At 41.4% G+C, this 27,034-nt stretch overlaps 1 protein-coding gene across 5 annotated transcripts in view; it reads left to right on the top strand.

The window, feature by feature from the left end:
* HTR7 (5-hydroxytryptamine receptor 7) overlaps positions 1-27,034 on the top strand; it is a 98,113-nt gene that overhangs the window by 55,551 nt on the left and 15,528 nt on the right. For 4 of the 5 annotated variants that reach the window (XR_009252435.1, XR_009252434.1, XR_009252433.1 and 1 more), the window contains exon 2: positions 20,740-21,498. Coding sequence is in view for 2 of the 5 variants with exons in the window: in XM_058697134.1 (XP_058553117.1) it covers positions 20,740-21,498 (759 nt within the window). In the remaining 3 variants the exon portion in view is untranslated. Of the gene's footprint in view, positions 1-20,739; positions 21,504-27,034 lie in introns of all 5 variants that reach the window. The other variant, XM_058697135.1, reaches the window with a different exon arrangement.

Raw genomic sequence — 27,034 nt, 5'->3', positions numbered from 1 at the left:
GGCTCCGGTCATGATCTCACAATTCATGAGTTCAAGCCCCACGTTGGGCTCTGCATTGATGGCGTGGATTCTGCATGGGATTCTGTCTCTCCTTCTCTTTGTCCCTCCCACACTTGTGCTTGCTCTCTCTCTCTCAAAAATAAATAAATAAACTTAAAAGAATGCTTATGAAGGACTGGTATGTTGGTCTGCCACAGCGCTACTGGTCTTGGTTTGTGTGTGATGCTTGGCATGGCAGTAGCCATATTAGGTCCCTGGAGCTGCTGCGTCTGAACACTGAGAATGGCAGATTCAAAAGCTGGAAGGAAACCCAGTCCCTGATGATGTTGTCGGGCTGACAAATTAACTGTCTCAGGGATGTCCTACTTTGTGACTTCTTGTTTGGGGCTCTCATAAATCATTTTCATTGGTTAGGTCATTTGGAGCTGGGTTTTCTGAAAATGTTTTTCCCAGCCAAATGTAACTGATGCAACACTGTAACAAAATTCAGGTGAAGCAGCCTCCAAATTATAAACTTGTCAGACAAAAGTGCAGAAGTCATAATAAGAGATACTGTTGTATAATAGTGTCTCCCTAAGGAATAGGCTAGGGACATAGTTGGCTCAGAACTTAAGAGAAGAACAACTCCAAAAAAGAAGAAATACATTGAATTCTTTTTTATTTTAATGTTTATTTTTGAGACAGGAAGAGACAGAGTGCAAGTGGGGGAGGGGCAGAGAGCGAGGGAGACAGAATCCAGAGCAGGCTCCAGGCTCCGAGCTGTCAGCATAGAGCCCAACGCAGGGCTTGAACTCACGAATGCAAGATCATAACCTGAGCCAAAGTCGAACACTTAACCAACTGAGCCACCTAAGCTCCCCAAAGAAGAAATGCTTTGAATTATCAATATAATTATATAAACTTGAATTATAAATATAACACAAAAATGTGAAGAAGAAAAAAAAAACGATTCCTCTTTTTATGTCATCTGCGATGATTCAGACACATTTGGAGTCCTGAGTTCACTTCTGTAGTCATGCTGTAAGGTTGCTGACAAATTCTACTGAAAAGAAGGAAGGTGTGTGTAATAACTATTATTTTAGTGGGAAACTACCCCACCCTGTTCTTACTCTGTGTGTTTTAGGGGGAGTGGATGCTACCCCAACTTGGCCATTGGGTGGGAAGGGTGTGGTTTTCCGGACCTGTATGATTGGCTCAGGGATGGGCATGTGAATGAATCAGAGACAATAAAATGAAAAAAACAGACAAAAAAAGACTTTTCTGGGTTTGCTGGGAGAGAGTACACTTTTGAATCAGGCTGAACCTTACAAAATATAACTCTGTGGCTGCTGGCAGCCATATTGCCATATGCTGAGTTTGAGAATGGAGCCATGTGGTTGAGTGTAGAGATGGGAATTGCAGGGAACCCAGATTCTAGTGCATCATTTGAGCCCTGGATCAAGACATGCATGAAACATAATCTTAACTTTCTTTATTCATAAGCCATTATATTTGCCTTCTTTTTTACTCCTGTTTGAGCTCGGGGTTCTGTCATCTCCATAGAAAAGACCTAACTGAAAAGAAGAGTGAAAAGGGATCATAAATGTCTGAAGCCATCTGAATAGCTGTCATATGGAAAAGGTTGACAATTATTCTCAGTTGCTCTAAAAGAATGGCACCCACAGAGGGAACCATCGAAAGGCACATTTGTCCTATACCTAATGTAGAACTTTTAAACACATGTGACTATCCAACAGCATAGCTGTTTGCTTTAAGCTGCTGTGACTTTTCCAACAATGTATGAGTTTAACCAAAAGCTTGGGATGTTGTAAATGGGAATTTCTGAATTGAGTCAGTTCGGGCTTCTAAGCTCTTTCCAACTAGACTTGCAATGATTCTCCAACATAAATGGAAAAAGAGGGATTATACGAGGGCACGTAGACAGATGTGACTTGTAAATGATTAAGTAGAAAATATGTATTGGTTAGGAGGAGGCTCTGGAGTCAGAAAAAAAGCTGTTTGAAATCCAGTTTTGAGCTTTATTAGCCGTGTGAAATCATTGGGAGAGTAAGTTAACCTCTCAGAGCCTCATTTTCCCCATTTGTGAAATGTGGTTAATCCCTACCATATAGGGTTGCAAGGACCGAATCCAAAGCCGTAAGTATGCATTTATAACACAGCTTGGCGTTTTGCGTGCTCGGTAAATGTTAGGTAGTAGTATTCAAATGCTAGGAAAATATGAGGCAGAATTATTTTTTCTCTTCTTAGTCTTTTAGCATAATCATTCTGGGGATAAAAGGAAAAGTATATGCCATATTTCATTAAACTCACACAAAGCGGGTTGGGTTTCTGGGTAGACACGTGTATAAAAGAAATATAAATTTTTCCCCATACGAGTAGAAAATAAGCTTATCAGCTGTGATTTTTTTTTTTTATTTTTTATTCTGGAAGAGTTTTGCCTTCATGTAAAATACGTCATGGAAAAAGGGGCTAAGGGGAAGAAGGGTATCTGGATTAAAGTTGTGGTGGTTTTTTAATGGTTAAGTGTGCTAAAAGGGGAAGGAAGAAGAGGAGAAAATCTTGTGTTTCTAAGACATATAAGTGATTAGACTGTGTTGGCTTATGTCAGCGGCTAGTACTGAATACCATTTCAACCTAGTAGAGTAATATCATTTTAAGGAAAAAATACTGAAAGGCTATGAGAATAAAGGATTAATATTAAAGAAGAGAATAAGTAACCAACCAAAATACCTGATGCCTGTATGCTTTTTTTTTAAGGTGGATAAGTAGATATTAAGATTATTAAGCAGATCAGAACAAAAATTATGCTGTTACAATGTGCAGTTTTGTTTTTAGAACTTTGCTCTAATTCTCTCTAAATTTAGGAGTTTTTGAATTATTTTATGGTAATTTTGTAAGCAGTTTTCAATTATCTTCCTAAATACTGTTTTTATACAAGCAGTGATTTATCATTCTTACCAAAAGGTTCTTTTTAAAAAAAAAAATCTTTGTTTTAGGCTTTAGTTTACTTTGAAAGCTGTTGATCTTTTTAAATGCGATATTCTTTCTCTTTCATTTCTTTTCTCTTTTCATCCCTTTCTCATTTAATAGTCTACAAAGGGCCTTTTCAGTTTTATTCATTTTGTTCAACAAACTCACTCTTGGTGTTTGTTATTTTGCCAACAATTTCTGTTGTTACTGTTTTATTTTTCCTTTAGTTTTTAGAATCTAATTTTTAAAATTATGTTTCCAGGTTGGAATATATTATATAATTGATTTTCTAATTCTAAAAATTCTTTTGTTCATTCATTCTCATAATTATTTTCAAGTATATATTTTGTATAGGTACTTATAAGGTCCAAAGCTTATTATGCTAAAACTTAAACCAGAAAATACATTTTGATCATTATGTGCCGGTTTATATTCTATTTCAGTGGAAATAATGTGGACATTTGTGATAGGCCTAGAGCAGATAAGCAATCTAGTTCAGAAAGAAAACATTGAAATTATGCATATATAATATGCATTTCAAGATTAAAATATATTTGCTAGTTGATTGCTTTGGAGGAAGATAAATGGAAATGGGCAAATTAATTATCAATGGTAATAAATCGGAAAGAGAACACAGAGTAAATTTAATATATAACTTTCCATACAATTCATTTCAGAAAGGAAAATGGTGTTATCCAAGTATTAAATACAGAAATAAACGTCTTCCCCAGAGGTCTAGGTGCCATATTTTTATGTGCTTTTTAAAAACTCGAACATTGTTGAGTTTAGACTATCGAGTATGATATTCATGAAGTAGGAGGAAAATAATGCTCACATTCAAATAGTGCAGCAACTTGAGCTACATTGAAGAAATCTGTCTTCTTGTCTTTTCTGCAAGGATGGCTCAGGGACACACACCCTGAGCCATTGCAGGATTTTTGCAAACTAGGCTCCAGACTCCAGTTAATGGGAGTATTCTTGGCTTGTAGAAAGAAACATCAGCTCTTTGCTCTGTCAGTGGGATCGTCAGTAGCTGAATACCAGACTTGGCCAACAACGTCCTCCCTTTTCTTCAAAGGCCGACCAAAGGACAGGTGGCCACTAAGTTTGAGAGTTGACATCACAAGGAAGACACTGGTGTTGTTTTGTGTTTTTTCTGCCTGGGTGTTTGTATCTCAAGTGTGGATTTCTTTCTGGCTCTGATTGGTGGACAGGCGAGTATGAATGTTGTAGATACCATTAGAATTTATTTATACCATTATTTATTTATAACTGGATAAATAAATGATGGCAAAGTCCCACAATAGAATGCTATTCAGCTCTAAAAAAAGCACAAGGGAGCTCTTGATGCACCAGTGTAAAAGTATCTCGAGAATATATTTTTAAGTGAAAAAAGCAATGAACAAAACAGTATATCCAGTATGCTGTTCTATATATAAGAAAGTTGAAGAGAAGAATCACATTCTTATTTGCTGGCATTTGTACAAAGAAAAGGTAGAAGTGTACGAAAGATTCTAATAAAAATGATACATACAGGGTATAGGGGGTGAGGAGGATGGGGCAAGATTTGAAGCAAGGGACTTCTCAGTATACACTCTTATTTTAATTTTTTAAGTATGTGAAGATGTTACATATTCAACATTAAAATTAAAAAAAGAAAAGATCATGTTGGATGTAGGAGGAGATTGGATTAGGAAGGAGAAGAAGAGGTATGAGAGGCCAATTTAGAGGCCATTGCAGTAATCCATGGCAAGATAATGATTCCAGAATGGTGGCAGTGGAGACAGAAGTAGGTAGGTTTTAGAGCTACTGAGGAGGTGAAATAGGCGGGACTGGGCCAATATGCAGGGGAAATGACGAATGAGAAGGAGTCCAGGATGACTCCCAGGGTTCCTGAACCATAACCTTAGGTGGATTCACTAAGTTGGGAAAATAGAAGGAGGCTCAGGTTGTGGAAGTGATGACTAGACACGTTGAGATGGTGCTAGACCCATGAAGGTGTTTAAAAAAGTCTGTTGAAGTCGTGCATAAGATGGTTTAGAAATAATCAAAGTAGAGATGTGAAGGAGGCAGCTGGACTTGTGAGTCTGGAGCTCCATGGGGAAGTCTGGGCTGGGATCATCAGCCAATAGAGGGTTTTAAAGCACTGGCAATGGATGAGCACAACTAGGGAATACAGAGTTGGAAGGAAAGTGGGGTTGGGACCCAGCCTGGAGGAATTCTAAAACCTAAGGGCCCCAGAGTAGAGGACAAGGCAGCCAAGAAGACTGGGCAAGAGTGGGCCAGAGAGCTGGGAGAGTGGGTCAGTACTGAGCCAAGGGAAGTTCCAAGAAGCAGCCAGTGAATACATGCTAAGGGCTGCATAGCTGTCGAGTATGATGCGGAGAGAGCAATGTCCCCTGGATCTGAAGAGGTCATCGATAGTCCCCTCAATTTCTGTCTCAGAGACCTCTTGTGCTGGGAGGTGGGTCGCTGTAGGCTGAGAATGGCTTATTTCAGATAATGGCCCCACCCTCTTCCCAGTCTGCCTGGCTTGAAAACTGATGAGCTTCTTCAACTCCTCCTTTCCCTTAGTCCGGTTTTCCGCCTAGTCCTTGCTAAATCATTTTCTAAGTGCTATCTACTCTGTTTCAATAGTACCTTCTGCTTCTGTCTTCTTTTCTCTATTCATACTACCACTTGCCCACTTCGAGTCCAGTTAGCCCTCATACCAACAAGTCCCACAGACCCCTGTCCTGCCCTGCCAAGCTCTCGTATGTGGGGCATAACCACCCTCTGCTCTTCCTTTCCCAGATGCTTTGTATTATAGTCCTCTTCCTCTCCTTCGGGATCAACTCCTGTTGCCGGCTTATTTGCCAGTTCCTTTCTTTAAAATGGGGTTCTGAGGGAAGGAAGTCAGCTCTATTTTTTGAGCATCTGTTAGATAGTGGGTGGTGTGAAAACTTCACATGCACCTTCTCATTAACCGTCAAAGTGACTCCATTCTTTCCCCCTTTGTCACATGTGAGGCAGCAGAAGCTTGGGATGGCTGAGTATCCTTTTCAGAGTACTCTAGCTAGTAAAAAGGACAGAGCCAGAATTCAAACCAGATCTGCCTGATGCAGGGTTTAAACTGTTTTCATTTTAGGGGCACCTGAGTGGCTCAGTTGGTTGAGCGTCCGACTCTTGATTCCGGCTCGGGTCGTGATCTCACGGTTCATGGGTTCAAGCCTCACATCAGGCTCTGTGCTGACAACGTGAAGCCTGCTTGGGATTCTCTCTGTCCCTACCTGACTTGCGCGCGCACGCGTCCTTCTCTCTTAAAAGTAAACATTTAAGGGGCGCCTGGGTGGCTTGGTCGGTTAAGCGTCCGACTTCGGCTCAGGTCATGATCTCACGCTCCGTGAGTTCAAGCCCTGCGTCGGGCTCTGTGCTGACAGCTCAGAGTCTGGAGCCTGTTTCAAATTCTGTGTCTCCCTCTCTCTCTGCTCCTCCCCTGTTCATGCTCTGTCTCTCTCTGTCTCAAAAATAAATAAACGTCAAAAAAAAATTTTTTTTAAATAAAAAAAAATAAAAATAAAAAATAAACATTTAAAAACCAGAAATAAGTAAACTGTTTTCCTTTTATCCAGACGTTGAATGTCATCTAGCTGCTATGTGGGGACGGTGCTTCTCCACGCAGCCTGAGGTAGAGAAACCGGTGACCGCGGTGCCACGCAAGTGAAGAGCGGAGAGCCTTTCAAGGAAGGCTGGGCAGTCTGCCACCGCATTTCAGGGATCACAGTGCACACCTGGACTGCAGCTTGCCCCCAGCCCATCCTCCACTCTCTGTTCCCCTCCCCGGCCTCGTTTTTCCCCATTGCGCTTACACCATTTCTGACCTATTGTATATTCTGACTACTGATTTATGATCTCTCTGCCCCACCCCAGGTTGTAAGCTTCAGAGATTTTTTTTAAATTCCACTTATTTATTTGTTTGTTTGTTTGTTTATATTGATGTATAGTTGGCACACCAAGTCCCATTATTTTCAGGCACACAGCATAGCGATTGGACAATTCGGAACATGAGGCGACGCTCACCACCATGAGTGTGCTCACCACGTGTCCCTGCACAGCGATCTTGCGATATTATTGCCTTTCTTCCTCGTGCTGTGCTTTTCACCCCCATGGCTTACTTATTTTGGATCTGAAAAGTTACAGAATGTGTACCTCTTTATTCCCTTTACCTATTTTGCCTATCCCTCCAGCGTGCGCCCCACCCCCACCCCCCACCTCTGGCAACCACCCATTTGTTCTGTTTATCCTTGGGTTTCTGTTTTTGTTTGTTCACTTGTTTGGTTTTTTAGATTCAAGCTTCGTGGATTTTTGTCTCTTTTGTTCACTACTGTATTCCCAGTCCTTAAACAGTACCTACCATATCATAGGTACCCAGGATACATTCTTTGATTGAACAAATAAATCAGTTAAGCTGGAGTCCAAGTGAAGGAAGGCGTAGAATGAATTTTGGAGTTGCTTCAAACACCAGTGAGTGTTTGTGGCTCACTTTTAGGGGCTGCAGATGCCAAGAGTGAGGTGAAGTGCTTGTCAGCAAATACAATTTCTGAGATCACGTGCTAATTAGAATATGGCATTGGTGTTCTGTCTCAGTTATTTGTTGTTGAATGAGAAACCACCCTGTAACTTTATTTTATTGATTACTGTTCCTAATTCTGTGGTCGGGAGTTCATGTGGGTGGTTCATTGACACAAAATGGCATCATAAGGGCTTATTTACTTGGTTGGACCCAACTGCTGTCTGGGCCAGACTGGAAGATCCAAGAAAGCTTTCCTCACGTGTGTGACTCCTCTGTGCTCCTCTCCACGGTGCTCTCCTTCTTAACATGCTTAGCTTGGGCTTCCCTAGCAGCGTGGTGGGCTTCCAAAAGGGAGGTTTCCAAGCTGTGAAGGCAGAAGCCACAGATCTCGTAAGGCACAGCTTCGGAAGTCACACGTTACTTGCCCCACTCTCTGCTGGAAAAGATGAGTCACAAGCCTAGCCCAGAATAAAGTAAAGGGGAAGAGTTTACCTCTCAAAGAGTGGCAAAGAATATGTAGCCCCCTGTAGTCCACCATAGCTCGTTAGGAGATTAGACTGTTAAGATGCCCAGAACTGGCTTCCTCCCAAGACGTACTTGACATTTCAAGAAGTTAATGAGAACTTACAGTGCAAAGATAATTTGCACAATTTTCTGAGAAATTGAGTATGGCTAAATCAGCAGTTAATCCCAAACTTGCCAAGTTTATAGAGAGATCTGTAAAGAAGGACCAACTGGCAGGTGAATGAAATTACTGGCTGAAACCATAATTTTTTTTTTAAAAAGGCCTTTCATTATTTTAGAGAAATAATTTAATTTTGTGCAAATTATATATGCTCAGCATAAAGATTTCAAGCATTTGTAAAAAACACAAGGAAGGAGCAAATCATCTAAACTCTCCCTGTGCAGATGAAGAAAAAAAAAGTGCTAACACTTTGTGAGTATCGTTTTGAGGTCTCTTTATAATTCCATTCACTTAGAAGGATTGCTGACTCTCTTGTTGACTGACTCAGCAGACAGAGAGGCAGAAAGTTGACAGAGGGAAAAATTATAAGAAGGAGATCATATTATGCCTGTTATTCTAACAAAATATTAAAACACAGTTTACTTGAATTTAAAAGAAAAATAAAATTAAAATGAAGGAAGTAAAAACCTGAAGTAAGGGCTATAATTTTAGATCTGTTAGTCCTCAAAGATTACATGAAGATAATGGCAAAAATATGCAACCATCAAGAAGTCGGATTTATATAAACTATATGTTAAAATTTTATAGACAGTGTTAGTTGTTCCCTACTATGAAAGTTGAAGCGATCAGTCTTCTAACACTGTATCCTACACCACTCTCCTCAGTTCCTGATTCTTGTGGCTTCTGCTATTTTGACTTTGTAAGATACACATTCTGTTTTCCTAATATAATTCCCACAGGTGTTCGTTCTACATTTAAACAGGTTCAGTGATAATCATGGTTCCTTTGGTTCTCTTCATTTTGACTCATCCTTTGGTTGATGAATTTTGTCCTATCCCCCGTCCCCCCGAAATGAATTTATGGGTACCATATTCCCCAAATTCTTTCATGTTTGAGAATGTCTACTTGTTGACTTTATAACATTAAATAACAGGTATAACGTTATTGCACACTCACAGCTTTCTAGACATTTTTGTGTTATGTTCCATTATGGAATGATGATGTTTGAATCTGCCCGATTGTTTTCCCTTCAGACAATTCTTAATTTCTTTTTACATTGTAGATGCCTGCATACAACTTTCCATGTCTTTATTTATTTATTTTTATTTTTATTTATTAAAAAATTTTTTTTAAACGTTTACTCATTTTTGAGAGACAGAACAGAGTGCGAGTGAGGGACGGGCAGACGGAGGGGGAGGCAGAATCCAAAGCATGTTCCAGGCTCTGAGCTGTCAGCACAGAGCCTGATGTGGGGCTCGAACTCATTGACCGTGAGATCATGACCTGAGCCGAAGTCGGATGCCCAGCTGACTGAGCCACCCAACCGCCCCTATTTTTATTATTTTTTAAGTTTATTTATTTGTTTTGAGAGAGTGCAAATGTGAGCGGGGGAGGCGCAGAGAGAGAGAGAGGGAGAGAGAGACTCCCAAGCAGGCTCTGTGCCCTGTCAGCGTGGATCCCAAAGTGGGGCTCCATCTCACAAACCACGAAATCGTGACCTGAGCTGAAATTGAGAGTCCACCCCTTAACTGACTGAGCCATTTAGGTGCCCCACATCTTTCCGTGTCTTGAAGTTCAATAACTTTACCTGGCTAGGTCTTGTTGATGATAATTCTATGCCATTTTTTTCCAGCTGTGTTGTGTCTCCCTCTGATCATGACGTTAACCTCTTTCATGGATTTAAGGAAAATATCCTATGCTGTATCCCTGTGTACTTTTTACATTTTGCACCTCTACTTATATTTTGTTGTTGTCATTTTGTTTGTTGGGTTCTTTTGTTTTTTGGGAGCACCAGTTATCCTTCTGTTGTATTATCTTTGTGTGTCCTCCTTGTCTATCACCTTCCCTCTAATTCCATGAATAAATTTTTCCCTCTGCATTGTTTTATTTTACCTTCAGCCTTCATTTCACGCCAGTGATATGCTTTTCAAGTGTGTTTATTCTATTCCTAGCTGCTTCTGATTTATCTGTTAGACCTGAACTGGTGGTGTTTTGACCTCAACTTATTTCCTTAATGACAGTCTCTTTTTCTGTCTCATTCTGCTGTTTTCAACCTCTCATCTTTGAGTCTCTGCTTTAGTGATTACGTATATATGTGAACAACACTGGTTTGAACTTCATGGGTCCACTTATACATGGGTTTTTAAAAATTAAGACAGTACATACTGTAAATGTATTTTCTCTGTCTTATGAGATTCTCCTAACATTTTATTTTCTCTAGCTTACTTTATAAGAGTACAGTATATAATACATATTACATAAAAAAATATGTGCTGATCAACTCTTTATGTTATCCAGAAGCCTTCCGGTCAACAGTAGGCTATTAGTAATTAAGTTTTGGGAGAGTCAAAAGTTAATATGGCTTTTCGATGGCATGGAGGGACAGCACCCCTACCCCCTGAATTGTTCGAAGGTCAGCTGTACTTGGTCAGCTGTACTGAGGTCCTTTACAATGAAAAGTGTTTGTAAGAAGACTGCTTCTAATATAAGGGTATGCTCTCTTTTTCATTTGGCTTTTCAACAGTTTTGTGTTTTCTCTTGCTTTCTTTCACTGCTATTATTGTAGTATGTTTGTATAGATGCTGTAACATTTTTTTCCCATTTGGCTCATTCTTAATGTGAGTTATTTAAATCTTAATGTTTGTTCTGACATCATGTAGTTGAATTCACCTTGATGTTCTGTCTCATTCAATAGCAGTTATTTTCCTCGCTTTAAGCTTTAAGCTATTCATCGTATCTACTTTTCTGTAGCCTGAGGGTGTAGGGTTGGGGGAGGGGGAGGGACTGGACTTCACTGCAGCTGAGTGGAAAGGCCTCAGTGGAGGACTGTTCTTTATTCTGAATCCTCATTAAAGGTCCCGATCAGAGCACATTCCACTATGCATGCTAAGGATTTACCCACCTTATGGACCTTGGCGTATTTCCCATTTCAACCTCAGTGCCTTGAAAGATAACAAATTTTGGTGCCCCTTCTCACCTTTGCTAAAACGATATGTCGGGGCTCCCCTTGTTGATGATTTTTCATGGCTTTACCTTATAGTGGCTCCTCATCACCTCAATTTACTTCAAATAAATCCTGGTCAGACATTTAAGGATTTTATTCACTTACCCTTTTTCTTCAATACTGTTTCTGTGGGGTGGTGTGCACTTAGAAGCCACTAAGTACTATCATAAAACAAAATACATATTTTTTCCCTGCCTGTACTCTTTTGAAGTTTTAACTAAAGTTTTTTGCCATTCCTTTGTTTTATTGTTGTTGGTAACATTTTGGCTCACTCTTTACCTTTCCATTTCTCTCTTTTTCTGAGGAATAAGATTCTTCAGTGGGAAAATTCAGACTTTAGTGTAAGTTCAGACACAACTGAAGTGATTAAACACCAAGCATAATTCAGGGGTCACTATTAATCTCTTGCGTTATTTATTTTCATGACTTTATGTAATTATAAAAAAATTGTTAGGTAGTTTTTGATAGACAAAGAGTGTTACATATTAGGTAGCTAAAAATTGAGTTGATGGTAAGAGAAAACTTATGATGGGGGTGTTTTTTTTGTTTGTTTGTTTGTTTTTGCATTGAATGATGGAAAATTCAGCAGAAAACAATTGCCTTACAATAGAGTACAGACAAGATTAGTCTCAGTGGAAGGTTTGTGTCAGCTTGAGTAAGGAGTAAATAGATCTCTGTTGAGCTCACTGGGTGGAAATTTTTCTGTATCCTTAGCTTCTGTTATCACTGAGTATCGGTGGGGGGCAGAATTGTAAGATGGCCCCGAGATTCTCTTTTCCTTGTGTGTATGCCCTGTATAATTCCTTCCCCTTCAATATCAGCGGGTCTGACCTAATCAGGTGAGCCCTTTGCAAAGAGGATTTAAAGATCAGAGAGACTGAGACATGTAGCAGGTGCTCTCCTGCTGGCCTTGAAGATGCAACCTTTATGCGTTCTGCAGCATCCAGGAAGTGAATTCTGCCAACCATGAACGCTTGCAAGAGTTCTCTTCACGTGACACCTCAGCCCCAGCCGACACCTTGAGTTCAGCCTCATGAGACCCTGAGTAGAGAACCCAGTGGAGCTGTGTCCAGTCTTTTGACCTACAGAATTATGAGAACACCTGCTGATTTGGTGTTATTTTAAGCCACTCACTTGTGGTAATTAATTATGTAACGACAGCAAACCAATACAATAGATGAATTTTTAAAAAGTACTTTTAGCTTTAAGTGATTTGCTTTATTTTAATTAAGCCTAATTTTCTCTCTACAGGGAACTATCATTTCTTATAATTTACTTTTTCAAAGAGAAAGCTTTTGTTATTCCGTTTCCAAATTTTATTGGTGTTTTTGGTATTTTTTCCTCGCCCCGGCCCCTCCGCCCAGTTTTCTTCCTCAATACTGAGGCCACAATGGGGAATCCAGAATCTAGAATGTTTACTGGTCCTGACTGTAATTACAGCCTGGAAACACTGATGAAAATGGTTTAAAAGTGTAGTGGAACCCCATTATAACAGCAGTTTAGAAAACAGGTCAACATGTAGGTCAATGGCAAATGGTAAGTTTGATGTGATCTTAAAATTTTACTTTTAATTTTTAATGTTAACCTCATTTATTTATATTCCCAACACTGCAGAATCATGATACACAGCTCACTTAATTTCTACAGAGTGGATGTATTTATGTAACACACCCAGATAAAGAAGTAGAACACTTCCAGAACTCTAAATTTTCCTTAGGCTCCCTTTTACTCATTAACATCCGCCGTCCCCTCAAGGTAACCACTATTCTCGTGTCTAGTACTATAGGTGAGTTTTGCCTTTTTTTTGAAATGTGTGTTCTTTTTTTTTTTTTTTTCTCGCTGTTTTAGCTCAATATTATGTTTGTGAGAATCATTCATGTTGGTGCATTAAGCAGTAGTTGGTTGGTTCACTCTTGTTGCTTTATAGAATTTATTGAATAAATATACCACAATTTACATACCCATTGTACTATTGTAGAATTGTACTTATTTTATTCCTGTGGAATGGGTTGGTTTCATTTGGGGCTCTTATCATTAATGCTGCTATGAACATTCTAATGCAGGTATTTTGGTGTTTTGATGAATGTTCATAGTATACTTAGAAGAATTGCTGGAGATTATATATATCACACACACATATATATATATAAGCTTTATGTATAACCTATATATACATATATATGTGTATATAGCGTGAATATATATATATATATATATATATTTATGTGTGATTAAAATCAGCTTTAATACATGTTAAAAAATTAGCTTCCCAAAGTTACTGCATCAATTTACATGCCCACCAGCAATGTAGGAGAATGACAGTTGCTTCCTGTCTTCACAAAACTCTTAGCGCTGCAATTTTTACCGTCATTGTCATCATCATTTTTAATTGTCACCATTCTGATGGGTGCTGGTGGTATCTCAGTGAGTTTTAATTTCCATTTCCCCTGATGACTTGTGATATTTAACGCCTTTCCGTATGTCTATCGAAGGCCAGTAATTACTAAACTTTGGGTCATTATCTATTATTGGGTCATGAAATCAGTTGAGTGCATTAAGACCAACATTGGAAAAATCTGAAGTAGAATAGCATGGAAGAGGGTGAATTGCAAATTATAATGGTAAGTTGCTATTGTGAAATTTTTGTTTCAAATTTCATATACAAACATATGCAGGTCTATGTCTGCATACCTACGTATGTATACATATGTATGCCTCAATTTCTTATTTGTATACGTAAGTCTCTGTGTACTGAGTGACTGTGGAAAATATATTTCTTATAAGAAATATTTGTTCTTATTTCTTCTTGTCAGAAAGGTTTACAAAACCCTGCTATATACTGTGCATTTGAAAAAATCTACAAGTTCATTAAGACATAAAAACCATGCTTATCTCACTTGCATGTAGCACACAACTGGGAGACAGAAGTAACAGCTGGGATAATGGAGATGTGATCCATGATGTCTTGCTGGGCCAAACTGGAAGCAAACCATTAAGGTGAAATATGTAAAGCGAAAGTAAAGTCCTTCATACAAGAGTGAAGTCTGTACTTGAACAAGGGTAGGCTACTCTGAGAGCAGTAGGGGGGATAAAGAACAGAACAGCCCTGAACACAAAAAAGCCTTGGGCCTCCAGACCTTCTTGAAAGAGAATCTGTGTTGGGCACCTGGGTGGCTCAGTCGGTTAAGTGTTTGACTTCCGCTCAGGTCATGATCTCCCCTTTCAGAGTCTGAGCCCCAGGTCAGGCTCTGTGCTGACAGCTCAGAGTCTGGAGCCTGTTTCAGATTCTGTGGTTTCCTCTATCTCCCTGCCCCTCCCCCTCCTCAAAAATAAATAAACTTTTAACAAATTAAAAACAAAGAGTTTATGGATGGCGATCTGGGAATCTGTATGTTTCAAAAACTTCTCAGTGATTCTGATATCCTGACAACTTTGGGAACCACTGAGACAGGCTATGGATTTCACCTGTAAGGAGGAGAGTTCTCATGCAAATGGTGTCCTCAATGTGCAAAACTTTTTTAAGCCTAACATTCCCTGACGTGTAATTCTATCCTGTTTTTTTTACCCCCTAAATTATTATTCTATAGCAGCAAAACTCAGGAGAAGCCGTTTAATTGAAGAACCATTATCTATAATTTCTATACAGTTAGAATGGAAGACAGGCAGCAGAGTTAATTTGCTTTCTAATCCCCCTCCCTAGATTAGAACTCCCTAACCCTCTTTTTCTACAAACCCCTTCTTTAGTAGAGCCCCTATTGTGAGTTGCATGCATTTCTCAATTATATAATACTTTGGTGACTTTGTCTCTGAGATTTAATGTATTTTCACATTTGTATGCATTTTAAAGTTAAATTCTGAAGGCTTTATAAGCACCCTGCTTTCTAATTAACAGTGAGCATAAATGTTCATAAAAGGTAGTATGACAAATATTAACTATGCATATTAGGGAATATTCAGAATCAATCTAGATTGCCTCATTCACCCCCCCCCCCCCCCATCCCAAAAGTAAGACTTATACTATACAAGATTTGGGAGAATGCATGTATAATTTGGACAAACACTTCCTTGAATGCCAGTATTACTTTATATACTAATTATGGGATTTCGAATGCTGGTGAGTTCTGTTTCCTTTGTGTGAATTTATGAATGTAATAAAACACTTGTGGAAAGTTAATCAAATAACACAATCTAAGATTTAATTATCAGCTTTTTAAAGATTTTATGAACCAGGTCATCTGTATTGTCAAAATCACTTAGGTGACTTAGGAATCACAGAATCCTCCTTAATGTTTTATTGTATTCTCAGAATCAAAATGGTTTTTTTCTTTCTTTCTTTCTTTCTTTCTTTCTTTCTTTCTTTCTTTCTTTCTTTCTTTTCTTTTCTTTTCTTTTCTTTTCTTTCTTTCTTTCCTTTCTTTCTTTCTTTCTTTCTTTCTTTCTTTCTTTCTTTCCTTCTTTTCTTTCTTTCCTTCCTTCCTTCCTTCCTTCCTTCCTTCCTTTTACATACAGTTAACAAACATTTAGCATAGAAAAGTACAAAGAGGGGCGCCTGGGTGGCTCAGCTGCTCTTGATTTCTGCTCAGGTCATGATCTCACAGTGGTGGGATCGAACCCTGCTTTGGTCTCTGTGCTGGGTGTGGAGCCTGCTTGAGATTCTCTTCCTCTCTCTCTCCCCCTCCCTGCCCCTCTCCTGCTCACATGTGCACACGCTCTCTCTCTTTCCAAAAAAAAGGAAAAAGAAAAAATTTAAAACTACTCAAATTTCTATAACTCAGATAAAACTGCCATTTATAGTTGGTAGATTTTCTTCTAGGCATCTCAGTATACACACACATACTGACACATACTCGCTCATACACACACCTAGTTTTACATAAAAAAAATTAATACTTGTTACTTGTCTTTTAGGGCTAGACATTGTTTTCTATCCACTTTTGTGTGCTTTCATGTCAGTCAATAGTACCTGATAATTTTTAGTGGTTATATTATATATCCATATCTATCCATATCTATCCATATATATGTATCCATATATATCCATGTATCTATATATACATGCATATACTCCCTAATTTAACCTCCTATTGATAGACATTTATACTGCAGCTTCTCCCTCTCTGTTATGTGTTTAGTTCACATTCTTGCACATTTATCACTTTGCACTTATACAGTTATATTCTTAAATTCCTGGAAGCCTGATTGCTGAGCCGAGAGGTAAATGCCGATGTATGTCAATTCCCAGACAGCCCTCCAGAATGGTTATCTCAGTCGCAACTCCTCCTAGAAAAATGATAGAGTGCGTGGTTTTTTTTCACACTTTCTCAATATTGGATCTTGTCTTTCTTAAAAATTGACAAATGGCCAAAAATTCTGTCATTGTTTCAAAATGTGCATCTCTTTGATTCTGAATGAAATGGTACATATTTCCAAGTGCTTGTTGGATATCCCTATTTCTTCTTTGTTTAAACCCCTTCAGTATTTTTATTGGGATAGTTTTACCTGTTTCTCATTGACCTGTAAGAGATCTGTGAATATTGAGGTTTTCTTACTTGGACTCCAAGTTTGTCGTTTGACTTTTAACTCCGCACACAGTGATTTTTAATTTAAACTAAATGTCACTTATTTGTTCTTATTCTGTATATAAAATTTTTGTCCAAAATTTATTACTGTGTCACTTAGTAGTTTTAAGCTTTGGTATCATAGTTAGGAATGATGATTTTCCTTCCAGGATTGCAGAAATACCCATATTTCCTCATAGTAGCCTTAGAGTTTAATTTTTTTACATGATAATCTTTGATCCATCTGGGATTTATTTTTGAGTAAGGAGAAAGATAAGCCAGTTTTATTTTTACTTACCCCCAATTGCTAGTCAGTTGTCAGACTTCAAGAATACATACCCAATTTACTGCTGATTTAAAGTGACTCATTTTCTTACATTATTCCCTTATATATTTGAATCTATTTCTCGGCTCTTTTCTATTCAGTTGACCTATTTCTGAATAACTATTACTGTGTTTTGTTTCTGTGGCTTTACACTATTTTCTTTCTTATTTTATTTATTTTTGAGAGAGAGCATGAACGGTGGAGGGGCAGAGTGAGAGAAGGACAGAGGATGCAAAGTGGGCTCTGTGCTGACAGCAGTGAGCCCATTGTAGGGCTCTAACCCACAAACCCTGAGATCATGACCTGAGCCAAAGGCAGACTGAGCCACCCAGGTGCCCCGGCTTTATACTCTTTTTTTTTTTTTTTTTTTTTTTTTTTTTTATGGAATAAGTATCCCTTCAGTTTTCTTCTTTTTCAGATTTTGTTTTTTCCATGTTTACTTGATGAACTTAAAAATCATTTGGTCAAATTAAGAAAAGCCCTGCTGGAAATTTCAAGTAGGGTGGTCCAATATTAATGTATAATCGTATTTGTGTGTGTGTGTGTGTATACTCTTTGTATACATATTTTTGTAAAATTATATATAGTTGTAGAATTGAGGGAATATTGGCACTTTTATAATACTGAGTTTTAGTTTTTAGTTTTATAATACTGAATTTTAGTTTTAGTTAGGTCTTTCAGTAGCATTTTATGTGTTCTTCATATAGGCTCTGGCATTTAAAACATTTAACTAGATATTTTAGTTGACTGTTGTCTTGAATAGAGTTATTTCCTCTCATAATATTTCTAATTATTAATTGATTTTAAAAAAACTACTGACTTTTGTTTATTTATTTTGTTTCCAGACACTTTAATGAGCACTCATACATATTTTTAAATCATCTTTTGGTGGATTTTAGCCTTCAAAAGTCTCACCAGGTGGTACCCAGGAGACTCAAAAAGTAAATATAATAGCCTTAGTGTAGGACATGACTTGAGAATGGAGTCTAAAATAGGAATTTATGCAATATAATTTGTACCTCCAGGAAGGACCAAATGTGGGCTGACCCCCATCATGGAAATGCAGTATAAGTCAAACTAAGTGTATTAGAATGAATAAGCATGCTGTGCTTATGAGATTATTTAATATTGTGAGATGTCCTTGGTACTCAATCTCTCAGGTATAATCTTTGTGAATTCCATATTATTTATGTGAGCAGAAGAAAGGGTGGATTTAATTAAGCCTGAAGATAGAATTCCCTGTTTAAGTAAGGACTATGGGAAGAATGGAAGGGAAAACTGAACCAACTTCTTCAAGAATAGGAGTCTACGAGGCTGTGAATTCCAGGCTTGCTAATATTTTATATGACCCCACAAATAAAATATAACTTTTCTTGTTGAGAGTGATCCTGCTTCCTCCTTCTGGTAGTCACCTACCTGCCCTAACTACCCACATCCCAACCCCCTCCCCTCCCCCCCCATAAGTAGGTGTAAGATGGTCTGACAGTGCCATCTGGTGGCCACCTGGGGAACTGTAGGAACTGGTCTCCTGTTGCACCTCCTGCCTGGGTCGGCTAGATCCAGGCTTGGAAACAAGCAGCTTCTGCCTGTGGCTACAGGCAAAGAGAGAAGATAATCAAATCAAAATCCAAGTCCTGGCAAAGGCTTGCCGGGGCAGTGGGGAAACAAGGAAGAAGCCAAAAGGCTACATCCACAGGAGTTGTTAGAGAGCAAATACGAGATATGAAAACAGAGGTCTGCAAAGCAGTTGCAGCAGGAAAAACCTGAACCAGAGAAATTGGTTCCAACACCTTTCTTCAGGGGTTTCCTCATCTACCTTTTTTTATTTTTATTTTTTATCATCTTAAAGTTTTTCCCCACAGCTTAAAACTCCGATAATTTCAGATAATTCCAAAATGGCAAAGTCTACTCCACATTTCCCTTCCTTGCTCTCTCTTTCCCCTCTTCCTCCCTTGCTGCCTACTTCCTGCCTCATTTTCTCTTTCCCTCCTTTGCAGCTCTAATTCTTGCATTCTCAGGAAAACCTCCATCTTTCTCGTCCTTCATTCTGTTTGAGAGCCAAAGCTTGGTCCTAACATTGCCTGATAAGCCTAGGGATACTGCTTGTGGGTTAGCTTTATCAGGGAAAGGGACCTAGAGGTTGTGAAATGAAGAAGCCATGCCAGTAACACCCGAATCCTTGGAAAGAATCAGGAGGTCCCTTCAATATTACCACGAAGCTCAGTCCTCCTGTTCAACCCAACATGATTTCCCCAAGTGCATTCAAGATTTTTGTCTCTTTTATTCACTGCCGTATCCCCAACTTTGAAGACAGCACCTGGCATATGGAAAGAGCTCGATTGATATTTGTGGAAGGAGTGAATAAATACTCTCGACGAATAAGCAAATATGGCCAATTCCTCTTTACTGATGTTTCCGTTTTAACTTGTCATAAGTGCTGCAGTGATGCTAATTTTCATTGGGAAAGCATGATTTCGACTTTTGTGGGGTAATGTAAGCAAAACACGTGAGGCTATGTCTAGCACAAAACAATTATTTTTAAAATTTCAACCTACCAACTGAGAGACTTTCAGAAAATAACCTGTTGGTAAGTTGGGGGACTCTGTACCCTTCCTTTTCATGTGTGAAGAGTGCATCTTTAATATACATCCATGAAATAAAAAACCAACAAAATGATCAGCTTTTACCTGTCTTGGCTTCTTACGGGCTCTTTGCATCCTCCTCCAAATAGAAGCTAAGGCCATTAAATACAGAGAAGAAAACGAATTTGGAAAGCTGAAAACCATTAAACATTTGGTAAAACATCTTGCCGTGTGTGTTTTCTGTTTGCTGAGTCTCTTTTGCATTGGAAATCCTTGATAACGGAGACGGAGAAATATTTATTCTCTATCTAGAACTAAGCACAGAAAAAACGTTGGCTTTACCTCCTATTTTTCAGAATTGTGCCCCTTTTTTGTGATCCTTCTCAGGAGAGGAGAGACGAGGTAGGCTGTTTTTATTTTATAGATTGTTCTTCTGAAATTACTCTTGTGTGAGAATTTTCTGGGCATAAAAAATGATCAGTTGCTGCTTTGCATTCCAAAACCCTAGGATTTCCTTAATATCTCACAAATCTCTGTGATCCTTAGGAAATGCTTTTGCTACAGTGCAAAGGGGAACTTAAAATGAATTAAAAGCCTGTGTGAATTAAGACAACCCAGGAGATCAGTGGGTGTATACTATCAGAGTGTGGTAGACCTTGGTTAATTTGTGAGGATGTGTCACAACATCCCACGTCAGACCTGACATTTTGTTCCCAGCTGATTTTGGTGGCAGTGGGGCGGGGGGAGGGCAGATGTTTAATCTTTAGTTCATTGGCCGTGTGGAGTAGGCTGCAAAGGATAAGGAGAGCATGGCCTGGCATCATGGAGGGCTCCCACGCTGACCCCTGGCAGTACCTCGGGCTAATTGTGACCTGGAAAGAAGTAGGTAACATCTCGGGGCCTTAGTTTGCCTCTCTGTAAAATGGGAATGATGGTGCCTGCCTCGAAGGGCTGTCCCGAGGAATGGACTGCCGGGTGTAAAGCCTAACACCTGGCCGGTCGTGCTTCTCGCTGCTCAGGTGGGATCCCAGGGTCACATGTCCGCTTTCCATTTCTCACCTAGGTACCTTGGGATCACGAGGCCGCTCACGTACCCGGTGAGGCAGAATGGGAAGTGCATGGCCAAAATGATTCTCTCCGTCTGGCTTCTTTCTGCCTCCATCACGTTACCGCCGCTCTTCGGATGGGCTAAGAACGTCAACGATGACAAGGTGTGCTTGATCAGCCAGGACTTCGGCTACACCATCTACTCCACGGCAGTGGCATTTTATATCCCCATGTCGGTCATGCTGTTCATGTACTACCGGATTTACAAGGCCGCCCGCAAGAGCGCCGCCAAGCACAAGTTCCCCGGCTTCCCTCGCCCCGAGGAGCCCGACAGCATCATCTCCCTGAACGGCATGGTGAAGCTCCAGAAGGAGGTGGAGGAGTGTGCCAACCTTTCGAGACTCCTCAAACACGAGAGGAAAAACATCTCCATCTTTAAGAGGGAGCAGAAAGCGGCCACCACCTTGGGGATCATCGTCGGGGCTTTCACCGTGTGCTGGCTGCCCTTTTTCCTCCTCTCGACGGCCAGACCCTTCATCTGCGGCACGGCCTGCAGCTGCATCCCGCTGTGGGTGGAGAGGACATTTCTGTGGCTGGGCTATGCAAACTCCCTCATTAACCCTTTTATATATGCCTTCTTCAACCGGGACCTGAGGACCACCTACCGCAGCCTGCTCCAGTGCCAGTACCGGAATATCAACCGCAAGCTCTCGGCCGCAGGCATGCATGAGGCCCTGAAGCTCGCCGAGAGGCCGGAGAGACCCGAGTTTGTGCTGTAAGGTCGTTTATCACTGTTTTCCTTTTCTCCCCCCCCCACCCCCCCCAACCCCTTTCATGGAACTTCTTGAAGCATATCCCAGAGGGCTAGCTGATGTTCTGCCAAGCAGATCGGGTCAGAATTGCGAATGCCGTGAACTCCAGTCCTCCGCTCAACAGAATTCCCAATCCCCAAAGCCGAAGTCGGGTACTTTGCGGGACTGGAGGACAGGACTGATCTGTTGATGAATTGCAGGTGGTGTGATGGGACAAGGAAGGTGCTGTGTCCCATCCTTTTCCCATCAACGACATCCAGATCGTGTCCCGGATCTCCCATCCTTGAAACACTATTGCTTTCACTGCTGTTCCTCTTCCATCCAGTAAAGCTGTTCTGATGACCTCATCCTTGGCTGATAAAGTCGTTTGAGAAAGGGAGCAAATTCATACAGGCTAAAAGGAAGCAGCCTGGGACAAAGGAGAGCGGTCAGCATGGGGACGTGCCAGGATGAGGCCAAGTCTTGAAAGCCTGCAGAGCTTTTAGGAAGCGTTGCCCACCTTTCGGGGGAGGAGAGAACCCATAATGTTGCTGAGTCTGTCTAGGAGGCCTCGGTGACCTTCCCAGGAGCGATTGCAGTAGGTGCTGGGATCTGAAAGGGGATTTGCACAGGGCCAGCGGTGACAAGGAGGTGGGTGTTCCCTGCGCAGCCCGCACCTGGTGGGTTTGGCATCGTAAAGCAGGAAGGAGACAGGAGAGTTCTTTAGGGCGCTCAGCTGGCCACACCCGATTTTGCTTTAAATTTGAGGCAGTGGCCACGTCCTCCTGTGGGAAAGCTGTTTGGGGGGGAGAAGAAATTGGGATGAGAGGATGGAAGGTACTGGTGAGAGAGAGAGAGCAGAGCAGTGTTGGACAGGAGAGTAGGAGGTGCTACTTTTCACCCGACCCGGAGGGAGGGAGCAGCCAGAGAACCATGGGCCGCCGTGGCCGTCTTGTCCAGGCGCTTCATTTGGCAGACGAGGTAACAGAGCTGGAGACTAAGGTGGCCCCCCAGTGAGCTAGTGCATCATCTTAATCTGACTTCCATGAACTCTTCATATATTACATTCCTTTATGTAATACGTGTGACAACATATACACATATGAGCATGTGTAACAACCATGGCAAAGGATACCTTCCTGCTCCCACCTGTCTCAGGGGAGCAGCCCCACTCCAGGAGGACACCAAAGTGCCAGAGGCTCCAAACCCAGCATACACCACCCGCCCCCTGCCCCCTGCCACCCACCGCCAACTCCACCACCAATGACTAAAAACTTCTAGGAGCTCCACCTGTTCTCTGACTTCACCAACAGAACATATTTGCCTCTGGGTCCATAGCTTTTTATGGAGGCTTGGATATTGTTTTCCTGTTAGTCTAAGACAGGGGTCAGTGAACTTTTACTGTGAAAAAGATGGTAAGTAGGTCAGGCTTTGCCAGCTGTAGGTCTCTTGAAACTACTCATCTCTGCCTTTGTTGTGACAGAGCAGTCATAGACATAAGTAACCAAATGAGCACGGTCCTGTACCAGTAAAACTTTATTTACAAAAACAGGCAGCCAGGTGAATTTGGCCCACAGGTCATAGTTTGCTGTCCCCTGGTCTAAGAAAAATCACTATCCTCTCATTACATCTCTCTCTGTTTGATTTGGTGTTATTGATTTTATTTATAATTATAGAATCTGAAAATCATTTGGAATAATTGGCCTAAATATCCGTTAACTTCAGGACTTTTTTTTTTTAAGTTTATTTATTTATTTTGAGAGGGAAGTGGGGCAGAGAGAGAGAGAGGGAGAGAGAGAATCCCAAGCAGGCCCCGCACTATCAGTGCTCAGCCCGATGTGGGGCTCGATCTCACTAACTATGAGATCGTGACCTGACCCAAAATCAAGTGTTGGACACTCAACTGACCGAGTCACCCAGGTGCCCCAACTTCAGGAAATTTCTAATAAGAGAGTTGGAATAGCTGCTGATTGAAAGAATCTATACCAGGCAGCTTTCTAGTCCACCCAATGTGTGAAGGCTCCTTTTTAAGTTCTTGCTTACAACTCTGCCATACATTGAGAAGGATGTAGAAAGTGCATGATCTTTCCCATCCTGCGTATATTTCTATCAGACATACCAAACATAAACATACACATATGCACACTCATCCTGTTCGTAGTAAGAACGACAGAAAGGTGGCAACAGGAAAAGCTATGGGATTCAAAGCAGAGGAACATAACTCAGAGCGCACCTTAACCCTGACCAGGGAAGACCTTGGAGGATGTGGTCTCATGTATGTCTCTGAAAGTAATCAAGCATTTATAGCTAAAGGAGAGTAGAAATGTAAAGGCAGCAGTGTGGGACCTTATGCAAAGGACAGTCTGGCTGATGCTGAGCACTGGGGTGGGGCAAGATTTGGAGATGACAACTCAAAGGTAGCATGAGATGAAATTATGAAGGCTCTTCCATTCTGGCCCCAGGAATTTGGGGTCTTAGTGTAGACAAGTGGTTCTCAACCAGAGTTGGTTTTGCCCCCAAGGGACACTTGACAGTGTCTAGAGACATTTTTGGTTGTCACAGTTGGGGGAGGGGAGGGCCTACTGGCCTCTAGTGGGATGCTGCTAAACATCCTGGAATGCAAGGGCAGCCTCCCTCAGCAAAGAATTACCCCACCGTCGATTCTGTAATGCTGACGTTGCAAAGCCCTAGTGTGGACAGCCGTGAGCTCTTGACTGAATCTCTGTAAATAGGAGAATGGGAATCATCAAAGTGACAGACTGATCCAGGGACACAAGGTGAGATGAGTCAGAAGGTGGAGGCTGGAAGTAAAGTCTCTCCAGTGGCTGGTTTTTTCCAGAAACATTTGAGGCCTGTTCTGTGCAAGGCATGATGCCAGGCACATCGGGGGATGGAAAGATGAGGAAGTGAGCGGGCCTTGCTTCTGGAAGCTCATAGTCCGGTGGGCCAGGGTGGCAGGAGATGTGGCGGTGGTGTTTAGTAAGAGACTAGTAACCAGAGACTAGTAACTAGTAACCAGTAAGAGACCAGTAACGCGTGCAGTCCACACTGCATGCTTGCGCTCAGGCACACACTAGCTGGATGACCGAAACAACTCATAACTCTCCTGGAGTTTCTGGAACAACAATTAGTGTCAAATCCATAGCTCACAGCAAACCTTCTCAGGATCCTCTCTCCACCCCCTGCCTTTCTATTCAGCACCTACACTTGTTGGCCAGCCTGTAGACTCAAGGTTCCTCCCTCCAGTCTCTCCAGCCCTTTCTTCTTTCTCTGGCTCCTTGGGTTCTACTCTCATTCTAACTCTGCCTTCTTGGCTCTTTTTTTCCCCCCTACATAATAGTTTTCTTCCTTCTCGGTGTAAACAGTCTACTAGATTGTGTATTGCTCTTTCCAGATATCTACCCATTTCTTCCCGTTTTCTTGATCAGTGTAACGAAAGACTCAGGAGTCCAACAGGCAGTAGGGAATCTGATGGAGGGAGTGGATAGAGAGAAAAGCTCTGTGTGCCTCACTGGTAATTTTAATTCACTTCTAAATTATAACCTTTGTCCCCTTTTCACAACTGTTCGGATCTGGTTATACAAAACCAAGTGTGATACTGTGACACAAGCAGGGATCCTTTTGTTTTTCTTTTTAATTTGACAACCTTATCTATGGATTTGCTTTGAATCGCCGTCAATTATTTTTACGTGTCACGTTGTGACAACTTTGGTTCTTGGACACCATTATGGTGAACTATATGGAAAAGCAATGTATGAAATACTTCCATATAAAGGAATTTCACGGAGTTGTGCTGACGTAGCTCTTCCTTCCCCTCTCCCTTCTTCTCCTTGGTGATCAGAGTGTCTTTCTCTTCAAAACAGACTTTTATAATCCTGTTGATTTCAGCAGTGAGCGATAGCAGAATAATCTTGGGTTCCTGTTATGAATTCTGTCTCTGCTGCCCCACGCTTGGCGCTGCGGCTTTGGAGTTCAGGGTGATTCTGCTTTTTCTTTATGGAAACCAGTGATAAAAACAAAAACAAAAACCAAACAACAACAAAACAACAAGATGGATCCTAGTGGAAACTGGAAGGCCCTGAAATTCTGGGTTTCTGTGGTGGGACGTTGCCTTAATGGCAGAAATGAACAAAAAGTTTGCTGTTTCGGGGATTCCCTCCCCACCCCCATGGTAGTAGTTTCCTCATCATTAACTAACTATAATTTGGCTCTTTATTAAATCATCAGTTAGTAATAATAACAGTTTGTTTGTGTCATGCTTTGGCAGCGACCTGCATTTTAACTTTGCAATATCTCTTTAAAATAGGAAAGGCAATGGGGTGCCTGGGTGGCTTAGTCGGTTAAGCATCCGACTCCGGCTCAGGGCGTGATCTCGGCTCAGGTCTGTGGGTTCGAGTCCCGCTTTGGGCTCTGTGCTGACAGCGCAGAGCCTGGAGCCTGCTTCAAATTCTGTGTCTCCCTCCCTCTGCCCCTCCCCCGCTCGTGCTCGGTCTTTCTCTCTCTCTCTCAAAAAAGAAACAAGCATTTAAAAAAAAATTAAAATAGGAAAGGCGGGCAATTGGCCTCTCATGCTTTTTCTAACATACTGTTTTGTTTTCTGAGTAGATACACACTGCACCAAATAACATCAAACGGTACAGATGGGTATACAAGAAAAATAAGCCTTGGGGGAATGTTTTAGAGAGAAATCCTGAAAGAGGTGGTAGTTGGAGTGGGCCTTGAATAAAGAGCAGGAATTTAACAAGAAGGAATGGCAGGGGTGGAAGCAGGGCTGAGTCTACTCATAGCAGACGGGACAGTGTAGACACAGGGGCACAGATGTGGAGGGAGGTAGATAAGGAAACTGGGGCAGGTCTTCAGCACTACCTGGAAACTGGGTAGAGTCAGCACGGAGGTCCAGGCGGGTAGGAGGTGAGATGAAGGCTTTTGAACAGGAGTGAGAGCAGGACTGCAGTGTAGATGGGGCTTCACAATAGGGGACGGGAGATGGGTTAAGAGACCAATATGAACGTGAGGTCTCCTGCCACAAGGGCCCACATGAGAAGGGGGGTATTGACACAGGAAAGAGGCCAAGGATGTCTGAACATTTGGTAGTTGGCTGGTAGGCAGGTGGCAAGGGCAGGGGGGCCTGGGAGATGGTGCTACGGCTTGAGGACTGGAGGGATTCGGTCCGTTTCCCGAACCGATGTGAGCCGAGCTGCGCTGAGCTGCAGAGAAGTGCAGTCTGCCCTCTGTGCGGAGAACCAGCCGAGGCCCCAGGCCAAGAATAGGCGTAGAGCATCATCAGGGACACGGCCTGTCTCCGGTGCCTGTCCCCACAAACCCAGGAGCCTAGGGCTGCGGGTTTGAGCTGAAGTGTGGCGCTTCTCTTCAGGCACCATTCCGTGAGGTGATGGACAAAGCAAGAGACGGTGTCTTCTGGAGAAACTGAGCCTGCCACCAGGCAAACCCATCTGCCCAGTTTTGAGAACCAAGTGAGAGTAGCACTGTCGATGAGATGGGGAGGCAAAGCCCAGGGGT

The sequence above is a fragment of the Neofelis nebulosa genome, chromosome 13 (assembly GCF_028018385.1).
Source record: "Neofelis nebulosa isolate mNeoNeb1 chromosome 13, mNeoNeb1.pri, whole genome shotgun sequence".
NCBI classification, from domain to species: domain Eukaryota; kingdom Metazoa; phylum Chordata; class Mammalia; order Carnivora; family Felidae; genus Neofelis; species Neofelis nebulosa.
Note: the sequence above shows the minus strand (reverse complement) of the source record. Positions and strands in the feature narration are given on the sequence as shown.